Below are 11,626 nucleotides of genomic sequence, written 5' to 3' on the forward strand. Positions count from 1 at the left end.
AGAGGTTGTAAAAGTGTGATTAAAGTTTACCTGCCGCATTCGCAGAGCCTAATATTTTTTTCATTCCACGAGAATAAGACCCTGCACCACTGCAGGATTTTCATCTAAGGGAAGAAATTGCAGGGATCATATAGAATGTGATGTGATAAAAAGAATAGGCCGAATAGAGATCGTTACAATGGAGGTTATTATGTTTCAATTCCAGCTCTGCTGTCTCTTATCTTCACTTGAATCAGAAAGAGCCGAATACGATTCAGCAGCCGAGGAAGTTTGAATTTATTTTAAACAAGAAACCTCCTGTTTGGCTGAATTTCTTTTAACAGCAAGGGTGAAGATATCTGCTGTATTTCTGCTGTTTGAGATTAAATATATATTCCTGCAGTGGCTGAGAGATTGCAGATAAAAAATTTAACTTGTGCATTGTTATTCAGAACTGTCCAAAACGTCGAGCCTCCCAGATAATGTTGAAACAGCTGCTGTGTTCTTTGTGTGCATATATAATACCTAATATATAGTCTAAACATTAAATTATAAATTATATTTCCATAATTTTCCACCTGTAATATACTGACAATGAAATATAATCTGACTTGCACATATAGAGAACTGAAACTAGCTACCAAATGCACAGCACAATGCCGTGTAGTTTTAAAATGCATATAAAATTAGATTGAGCCATTCACACGTTCCCATGTTTCACAGTATCACACCTCCAACACACTTCATTTGTGTGTTTTCTTTTCTTTCTGTTGCAGATAAAGACAATCTGATGCATTAATCCAAACAGTCAGGAATTTGATCAACAAAGAGCAAATGCAGTGGTAATGCTAAGAGAAACCTCAGGTTGAAATGTGACAGAGCAAGCAAGTAAAGAACTTGACTATTTTAACTAAGACAGGTCCAAGACTATAAGCTTGCAAACCAAATCAGTGCAGTAGAGTCTAATAATCAGCTCATCCTGTTTGAACAGTAAATGAATGTGAGTAATGTCTTGAATATGTCAATTGTTTGTTGTGAAGCAGGTCCACTAAACCATTTTTAGTGATTTTGAAGTGAGAAAAGCGAAAAAGAAACAAGAGTAAAAATGAAAAATTGCAGTCAAGACGGCAAATTGATCTTACTTTAAATAAAACCGCGGGTGACAGAAAAGAACATGACAGATATTTAGGCAAAACATCACAAGTCATTTGTGCCTCGTAGTAATTTGGCTTCTGCAGAGAGTTGCAACATTTTCCACTGTTTTAAAACCATCAGGAGCTCCGAAAGGAGGAGGAAGGTGCTGAAGTCAGCTGCTGTGCGGACTGAAGACGGAGTGAAAACCCCAGTGGGCCCTGTGGCTAACGTCTTTTGACACCTGAACACTTGGAAGTGCACAGGTCCTCACAGCATCAGTGTGTCTATTCGTAGGTAACGAGGAACCGGCCCCGAGTGGCGGTCCAGCTCGCAGCAGTCGCTCGAGATAATAGGTGTCTCCACAGTTAGCAGAAACAAACTGTTTCACAAACCAAGTATAGAATAACTTCTGTTGCAGTTTATTTAGGGAGAACGTGACTCAAAATGGTTCAGGTGCAACTATAAGAGCACAGTATCCCACAATAAATGCTACTTTTCTGTTTATTCTCAAAAAGATCAATTGTTGATGGTACAATTTTATCCCCCCCCCCCAACAATAGTTAAGATTAATGAAACATGTTTGTCTGTCTCTCCATGTGCTGTGGTTTCTTCCTGTGAGTTTTCCAACAAGAGGTAAATATAAATCGTCCAGTTAGCAATGCTTCCAGGTCCACTTGACAGCTTACTCAATTTCATCATTCCTACTCTACAGATATCTCTCTTGAGCCAACCATGTGAAGACCAGATTTTTGTGACAGTGTCAAACGTTTGCAACAGCAACACAAACTTCTATTTTATAAGTTGTGCCACATAAACTGTCAGGAGGGTAAACCAGGAGCCACAAAAGTAGGAAGAAAAACCACTAAGCTGCTTTTACAAAATTTCTGTGTGACCAATACGTAATATCAACACATTGACCAGACAAGAAATTATGGCAAATAACCAGTGAAGTGAATAAAACAGATTATTTCTTCATCATAGCAACTGTTACTAGGTCTGTGATATTAGACACCAGGTGAATGCCTTGAAATCAAACCCAATGTACTTGAAGCAATAAGATATTTGTGAACTAATGACTTTGTACTTTGGGTTCCAGCAGCTCTTGAGTTGAAAATGGCCAACTTATGATTTTGACAACAGGCAAATTATGATGGCTGGATTACTGGGTCAAATTATCCCCAAAGTTACACCTTTTTTGGGAACTTTCTGGTCTGCAGTGGGGGGGTATTGGGGGGGCGTTCTTCAAAACTGATCCAAGGAAGGATAAGAGCAAGAGAGTCATTCAAGGTTAACTTATGAATATGGTCTGATAGGTCACCCTCAGACCAAATAGGTCACCATACACTGAGAGCTACTGCAGCTCAGTGCACTGACGAAATGACAACATTCCCATTCATGGAAACGGTATTCCCTGATAGCTGTGGTATCTTTCAGCATGGTGATGCTCCGGCCACAAAGTGAGAATGGCCCAGGAATGCTTTGGTAAGCACAACCATTTTGAGGCGCTAACTTGTCCTCTGAAATCCCCCAGATCTCAGTCAAATTCAGCTCGTCAGGGACGTGTTGGACAAACGAGTCCTATCCACGTAATCCCAACTTGCAAAATGTCAAGGATCTGCTCTTAACACGTTGGTGCCAGATACATCAGAACCCCTTTAGAGGTCTAGTGGAGTCCAATCCTCTATGGGTCACGATTCTGTTTTTTTTTTTTTTGTTCCAACAAAAGGCGGATCAAAGTTTTATTGGTTAAGTGGTCATATTGTGATGCCTCGTCATTGTATGACTGCATGCTTGTTGATAAAGTCCCAAAAGCTTGCAGAAGTTGAAAAGTATGTCAAATTTCAGTAACACTTTATTTGAAGGGGAGTGAATAAGACTGTCATGACACTTTCATAAACATGACATAACATGTCATGAACATGAATAAGCCTTCATGAATATTTATGACTGTTGTCATAAAGCGTCATTCAGTAAATTATGACACTTTTAATACAAAGTTGACATTATTCAAAATGTCTTTGTTATGACAGCTTGACATTAACCAAGAAATCATTACTGTTTAAACTTTACCTTTAATAACATAAAGTTACCTAATTTTTTAAAATGCAATCAGTAATAATTTTATAACAAATTTATATCAGTAATGATTTTCAGGTCTACGCTACAGGAGAGACGTCGGTCCTGTCCTGAACGCAGCATAATGTTTGATCATGTTTGGACAAAAAAACACTGCCAGATAGTCCAGAAATGGACAAGCATTTATGTCTTATTTTGTGTGCAAACAGTAAAAAAATAAAATAAAATGAAATAAAGAAAAAAGAACTTCTGTGCCTCATTGATGTTCCTCATATATGAACATGTTGCATATAAGGAATATCAAATGAATATATTTATATATTTTAATACGGCATTTATTTTTTATATAGATTTTTTAAAATATTAATGATTGGGGTGGGGTTTATTTATAAAGACATAAGTGCTGTCCAATGGGCACACATCAACCAACCAATCACATGTCAATGAAGAACTGTGATGTCATTGTTTTTCATCCAATGACTGAGAATCCACGTGGGTCTGCTCAAGCGCCTTTGCATATGCTAGGCTATTCGTATGCTAAGTAGAGTCGTTAACACCTCCACTCCCCCCTCCTGGGATTCTGCAATCGACAGATTTCGACTCCCGTGAGTCGTGAGACAATGAATATGCAGATTGTCGATTGCTGTCGGTATCTGTCGCTCACGAGCTGCGTTCGCGTCAGAATCCAGGGTCAAAAATCCCACTTTTCATCTTACAGCTCCAATTTGAAACAGTTCTCAGTCAACTAACATGTTGTCTGAAATAAAGCTTAAAAATGAAAGGACTGCCAATGAGCTCACATACAGACATACAGCATTTCCTCATCGCTCACCTGAAGAAAAAATCCTGCTGTTCGTTCTGAATAAAATATGCAAAGTCTGTTCCTAAAAGCACTTTGTAAATCTCTCTCTCATCCCCAAACATAAGGCTACTGAATGACTTCTAGATCAGCTGTGCTTACTTCACATTTGTCACGTTAACAAAAAGCATTGTTCAGTTTAAAGTTCTCAAAAAATTTGAGCTCCAGCCATGAATGTATTTATGCACAACACTGTGTCAGCAATGACCCATCCTTAGTTTGCCTAACCTCACCCGCAGTGTCAGCTGGGACAAAGTGTGGTGGGCCGTAATTTGTTTTCCAAATTCAACGCACGTTCATAATCAGTCTGGCACGCAAAACAAGCCTCGCCTTTTTTTATTCCACCGCCATCAATTCACACCTCTTAAAGCCTCCTTTGGTGAAGAGACTCTAACAAAATACAAAGCACTTTTTACCTCAATCTACAGAATAAACTGAATATTAGGAAGGCATGTTTCCATTCCATGTTTTCAGAATTACATGTGGAGTGTTTAAGCGTCATACAGAAACCGCTTTAGAAAAACAACGTCTAGAAAGAAATTTGAAGGACAGACAAGGAGATGCTGGTCCCAAACTACTGAACACTTCCTTACACATTTACAAATGTGTCAGTCTCTTATGACTCACATAAAAATTGCGTCAAAAAGTATGTTTTTCGCTTTTACACAAGAGGGATACAATGGCCTTTCCAGCTCCATCACAGACATGCTTTCAAGAAATGCCATATAGGCATCACAGAGAGAAGACAGTCATTATCATGTTCAGATACATTTAACCTTAAATCCTGGGTCTCTTTTTGAGAGTTCTGCTAGAAAATGACAGGTCAAGAATGAATTGAAAATAACTGAACTACAAGGTTTCTCTGAATTGTTATAGCATCACAATGCAGCTAACCCTCCACACAATATAAACAAAATCAATACTGATGTTATGGAGTGAAAGTAAATGAATGTGGCACACAACAGAAAGTAAAAAATAAAAAATAAAAAATGGCACTCCATCTATATGTCGCCATAGAAAGTTATTCCATCTAATTAGAATTGTTTTGGGAGATGGGAAAAATCCCCAAAACATATTTACCCACTCAAAGCAAAAGGAGGTGTTCAAGACATGGACTCCAGTAATCTGTCCTGTCTCAGTGCTTAATGGATGAACTAACTGCTCCAGCTGACAACAAGCTCCGTGATGCTTCCCCTGCAGCCTGCAGTTTTCATCTCACAGGTCTGTGTCAGATGTTGGGGGACCAGCACACCATGGTGAGGAGAAGAGCACCTGGAAAAATACATTACTGCAGAAAAGCACACACTGCTGGAATGCTACCATACAGCAAGAACAATAAAAGAGGCCATATGTAGATATGCTCCCCCTATCAGAATGCAAGCTGTCAGCTTGTTCAGCCTGCAGAATGCAAAACAGGGCAGCGGGATGTTGTTCTTGTCTCCCATCTTGTTAGTTTGTTGGATGTGGTCTTATTAGCTTCCATGTACAGATTGTTTACACTGGTTGTGGGACAACTTGGGGAGGTGGTGTCTTAACCCAATGTTTTTATTGTTTTTGACAACAGGGGCAAACTCCACAGTCGTGACAGCAAGAGAATGAGCTGCTTAATGAGATAACTGTGTCAGACTGCTACAGGAGGAACAAAGAAGGTCAATAAATCTAAAAGAAAATCATGTTTTTTGTTTTGTTTTGTGTTAAATAGCATCATAGGTTTAGGCATGAAACATAAATGTCAGATTGATTTTGTTAGCGAAACCTGGCACAAAGAAAAGACACAAGAATACGTCTGCTGAACAATTTGTTTCTACACAGAAAAACTTCAAAGTCTCCACATCTTCTCAGCATTTTCTCCATCGCCTCCGTGGCGATAGTCTCAGGAGGTTAAACAATGATTCCCAAATGCAGCCGAACGCCATTTAAGGACCCAATTAAATTTGGCCAGATAAATCTGCACCAAGCCAACCTGTCAACGCCTGTGTTTGGCAAAGAAATACACGCCTCAGCAGACTGCAGTTCCACTTGTCAATCATCTGAACAGCCTAAAATTCAGGTTAGCACATGAAATTTGGCACATATGTGTTAATACTTTTGAAAAGGACCCAAGGAGATCTTCTTTTTTTGAGTGGCGCTTAACAACTGGGGCTGTACAATTTTAGAAAAATATTGAATTGTGATATTATTGCTGGAAGTTGTGAATCCGATAGCAATTAAAATTTACCCTGTTTACGTAGTGACACCATCAATGGACTCTAGGATTTCAGCCACCAAGAAAATAAACCAGGTTTGGACATTCAGAGAAGTTAAACTCCATTCAAGTCAAGATATGTTAAAAATATGCAAAAATAAATGACTGACCATTGATATATAGCAACCTACCAAATATTGTAACTACCAAATAACTCTTTGAAACAAAAATATGCCTTCAAATTGGCTAATTATACTCAGTCTTGACTTCCTGTTCCATTATGTGTTTGCTCTCTCTCATTCTACAAAACCTTTCCATACAGTTTTTAATGCTTCTTTGAAAGAAAAAGGCTTTTTGTCTTCCCATCACAGATCCAGTAACTTTTCATAATGTTGCATGTGTTCTCTTTTTCGTTTCCCATTCACATTTCTCGTTTTTTCATAATCTACACAAACTGCTTTCATACATACTGTTGCAGAATAGCGAGACGACGTATAATGAAATCAAATCCAGAACTTGAATTTGGTATAGATATACCACGTATCAAGTACAGATGTGCACAGTTTGATTGTTTTGTAGTATAATTTTAGAACACCCAAGTGCAGAAGAAAGTAATATGAAGTTCTCATCAAGCTGGATGTTGTCCCCTTTGGCAGCAGACCTATTAAAGCCTGCAAAAAGCCAGGAAGAAACTCCCAAAGGAATCTGATTTTTATTTTTTTTTTATAGGGCAATTCTGCAAACACAAACTTTCACAGCGTCAGCACAACATCCGCTACACGCTCACATCGGGGGTGGTACGGCGGTGCATGACGAGACATAGAGGACCACCACAACCAAGTGCCGCGCATCTTTTTATTTTTATTGCTTGAAAAGCAGCGTTTCAGAAGGGCTATTAAAATAACCAACAGCAGGTTTGCGGCATTTAATTTTGAACGGTTTATTTTAAGGTTTCACTTTAAAGGAAGCTGTATTCACTGGGCGTGATTTCTTCTGTGGCACTAGAGATTAAAACTTAATGCTGTTGCCCTTTGTAGAACAAAATAGCAAGAACCTTTTATAGTGACTTTATCTACAGTTCTGTGAAAAAGGATTCGATATAAGTGGCACTCGCAGTCAAGGTAAATTAATATTTATTCATCTTGATTAAGCTATGCAAACCAACCAGGCTCTTCTATGTGAAAAAGTGATTTCCCTGCTAAACCCATTACCTGGCCACATGTTTTTTATTTCACGGATGAGTAATTTTGGCCCACTTTTACTTCAACCTTCTTATAATTTAGCCACATTAAAGGGTTTTCAGCTATAAACCACCTCTCATTTTGATGCTGTAAATACTTTGTCAGAGCAGCACATGAACGTGATAATGGGGAGTTTATGTTTAAATCAAATCAAATAAAAAAATAAAAAAAAACACTTTTAGAAATGGCTTAATTCCATCTCTAAATAGAGGATAGCGCAGCATAAAATTCACTGAATGTGATACAGAATATCAGCAACTGGACTCTGATCTGTAACATTTCTGTAAACCCCAGGAAGAAAATGCATACTTACTGGAAATGTCAATTTCCAACAAAAGAAAAAGCAGCGAGCTTCAAGTAGCAAAGAGAAAATGTAAAGATCGGTTCAGTAGAAAACCCCACATGTGGCATAACGCAGCCACAAATCTGTGAGCATATCGAAGTAGGTCATAGATAATAGATGGGTTCATTATAGAAAAGCAGAATTAAAAAAAAAAAGAAAAAAAAACTCTTTGAAAATCAGTGAAAGAGAGTTGGAGACAGAGAGCGATGTATAGATAGGTAAGAACTTAAAAAAAAAAAAAGTTGTGACCATACCCTTTGTTGTACTTAAGAAACAAATCCACACTTTTTTCTCACAGAAAGAAACTAACTTCATGTTTCAGAGCATTAGTGAGATATCTGGGCCACAAGCTGGGGCCAATTCAGAGGTGAGAGTGGCTCCTCATTTATCCACTCAAACGCTCGGAGCACAACTGGGGCTTTCCCTCTTGTGAATACGTCTCCTCTTCTCTCCCAGTGAGAAGTTTTACTCATTTCAAGGGGCTATAAATTATCTGTGCGCTACACAGCAATCTTTCTCAATGATCACCACAGTAGTGCACTTTAGCAACACTCTGGCGACCACAAAGTTTTTCCAGAGTACAGCGGCGGCGTGTGGTGCCTGCAGCTGAAGGTTTTGCAAGACATTTTACCTTTCTGAGCTTCCTCTCTTTCCCTTATTTGACTAAAGGACATGATCTAATGAGCTTCACCTCCAAATCCATATGTAATGAACAGGAAGACTCTTCCCTCTCATTCTACAGGCACTTTGCTGGACAAACGTTCCCAGGAGACATGATTATTACAGTGAAGGCTTCACCTTGACACAAAAAGTCAACCTCTCACCAAGACCCTCACGCTCTCATATTCTTGTATCTGCAGCGTCATGCATATACAACGCAGTACAGGTCCTGTTTAGTATGCAAATATAGGATCAACATCTTTCACTGCGGCATGCTAGTTAGCTGATTATTCAGGACCACAGATGAGAAAGCCCTACTGATTAACCAACAGCACAGAATAACTGTAGAAAAAAAATGAAATCGGCCCACTTGTTCAGATCTGCACAAAACTTATGCAGTTTATTATGTCAGAGCAGTTTGAAGGAAAGAGGTGGTTTTACCTGGTCCCGAGCAAAAGCCTGCGATGACGGCCAGTATGCAGATGTAACTGAGGTACGGCATCCATGAAACACTGTCCTGGAACGACACAATGTACATGCTTAATGTCGAATAAGATCCTCTGATGCAATGCAGAAAACATCATGCTTTGGGGAAACTTCCCCCTAGTAAGAACAGGGAAACTCAAGAGTCAATGTGAAGGTGATTGGACATAAACCCAAGCTGATCCTGGAAGAAAACCAGTTTTGAGGCAGCAAATGGTTTCAACTGAAGCAGTAATTAATAGTCCAGCAGATCAATGACCCCAAAACAAGCATCTGTTTGAAACACATTGGTGTGGTATAATGGCCTAGTCAAAGTCTAGATTCACATCTAATTGGAAATGTGTGGCAAGACTTTAAATTGATGTTCACAGATACTCTATCGATCTTGACCTATATTAAAGAAAAATGTGCAAAGCTGGTACAAACAAACCCCAAAATGCTTAATTGCCAAAGAAAGGAAGTTCTGGAAAATATTGACTCAGATGGGCTGACCAGAACCTCACTTTTTATAACTCAGATAATTTGAATAATTAAATTTGGATATACAGATTTATATGTCAATGGTTCTGTAAGCTCGGTTTTGTCATCGTCCTTTGTGGTGATCATCAGTATTCTCTAACAAAGCCTCAAATTATATTATGTAAATTTTACTTTGCTTCACAGCTATCATCTTCTTTTTGTGGGTATCACATAAAATTCCAATAAAAAAATTATTGAAGTCAATGGTTTTAATGTGACAAATTGTGAAATTTCTTAAGAAAAAAAAACACACACACACACACACACATATATATATATATATATATATATATATATGTGTGTGTGTGTGTGTGTGTGTGTGTGTGTGTTTTTAAGGATCTGTACAAACTCCAGGTTTTTCCATTAGCATCTTGATGGTAACAATAAGAATTGCGTGTTTGCTGTAATTATACTTCAGATACAATTTAGCTTGCAGAGTAGGAAAATCGGCTCACCTGAAAGTTGAGGAAAATTGTCAGCAGGCTGAAGAATACAGCCATGGAGGAGAAACCAAATATAAGGAGGGGTCTTCTCCCAATCTGCTCAATCACCAGACCCTAAAGATGAGACACAAACAGAAAATAAGGTAATATTTATTAATAACTCATGTAAAATCTAAGGCTAATCTCAGTTTCAAATGCTTTAAAGATAGTTATTATGCCATTTTTCCATTTTTAAAAAGGCAAAATTAAAAATCAGTTAAACATAAAATGCAGTTTGCTTTATATAAAAAAAAGAAGTTGAACTTTAACAGTTGTTTTGTTAATTCAATGCAAATCAAACAAGTGTCTGCAGTCTATGCACCTGACTCGGGAGGAATCAATCTAAAAAGCAGCTTTGATATTTCTAACACACAAAGAGGTATCATTATTTAGTTTCATTGAGGTTTAGTTTTATTCTTCATGGCTGCAGGAAAAGTCTAAACCATGTGTCGAGAATAGCACCAGGTTTTCAGATGAATCTACAATAAAAGACACCTGGTAACAGGTCATGAACTTGACCAGGGGTAAACTAGAATGGACAGATTTAACTTTCATTCAGACATTATCCAACATATGTTTGTGTTGCAACATGAAGAACAAGGCGAGTCATAATGAACCAATTACCCGATTCAGTTATGCACAAGCCATTACGGCATGTCATCTGCTGCAGCTAAGGACTTTGCACAGTGTAAATTTGTTAGAGTGGATTTATATATCATATGTATGACCTCTATGGTGGCATGTAAAGACTGAGGCAAAGACAGCAGATGATGAGAGGGCAACAAGTGAGGAAATCAATCAAGTGAAACACAACAAAACGAACTAGAAATTGATTCGGACCAGAAGATGAAGCTCTGAAGATGACAATTATCTCTGTCGCCACTTGTTTTGGCCTTTATTTCCATGTTGTTCTCCATCGTGGCTTGTAGATCATCACAGACTCTATCTCACATCAGGAAATTGGCCACTGGTGGTGGAAAAACAGTGTGAAACTCAAACCTTTGTTCTACCTTTTACATTAACAGTACTAATAGGCAAACCTCACAACACCCAGTGAGGTGACCCAGATGTACACCAAGCCAAAACGTTAGTTGATGGGGTTTTTTTTTTGCATGCTTTTTTTAAACTTTGTGTTATTTCAAAATCTGTATATTGCAATTGCAATAATAGTACAGTTATCACAACTAAATCTCTGTCCTTTAAGTTGTTTCTCAAGGGTAAGAAGGCTTCTGAGTGACAGTGGAGCTAATTTCTGGTATCATTATAAACAACACATTTACTGCCTTCATGTGTGATTTTTTTTTTTCTTCCTGCCCAATTTTCTGTGGATTTACTCGAACACCACACTGTCTCTGTCTCATCAATAATTCTGAGGCCACTTCAGTCATCACCTGGCCTCCTCTCAGGATTTCAGATCAAGCAGTGGGCATGAGGTCGGGGGCTTTGGCAGAGCAGAGGCTACAGCTTCTGGCCTTGTTTCATTTCTGCCTGCGAGACTTTAAGAATTTATAGCAGCACTTCAATAGTTCTGAACCTGAGGGATTTCATGAGATTGAAGAGGGGGAAAAAAAGAAGTCATTGCTCTTTGTATAGAATGTATCCTTCTTCCACTGGGATGGATCAGTTTGAGTGGAGGGTTTTTTTTTTCCGTTTTTTTTTTTTTGT

The 11,626-nt window shown here is 38.4% G+C and overlaps 1 protein-coding gene across 1 annotated transcript in view; it reads right to left on the reverse strand.

Annotated features, from left to right (window-relative positions):
* The window catches only part of LOC103151500 (solute carrier family 2, facilitated glucose transporter member 9), a 118,322-nt gene that overhangs the window by 32,210 nt on the left and 74,486 nt on the right, over positions 1-11,626 (reverse strand). The window contains exons 10-11 of the mRNA XM_016681505.1: positions 9,935-10,036; positions 8,919-8,994 (exon numbers count right to left, since the gene is read on the reverse strand). Of these exons, the coding sequence (XP_016536991.1) occupies positions 8,919-8,994; positions 9,935-10,036 (178 nt within the window). The remainder of the gene's footprint in view (positions 1-8,918; positions 8,995-9,934; positions 10,037-11,626) is intronic.

Source organism: Poecilia formosa, unplaced genomic scaffold (assembly GCF_000485575.1).
Source record: "Poecilia formosa unplaced genomic scaffold, Poecilia_formosa-5.1.2 Scaffold283, whole genome shotgun sequence".
Taxonomy (NCBI): domain Eukaryota; kingdom Metazoa; phylum Chordata; class Actinopteri; order Cyprinodontiformes; family Poeciliidae; genus Poecilia; species Poecilia formosa.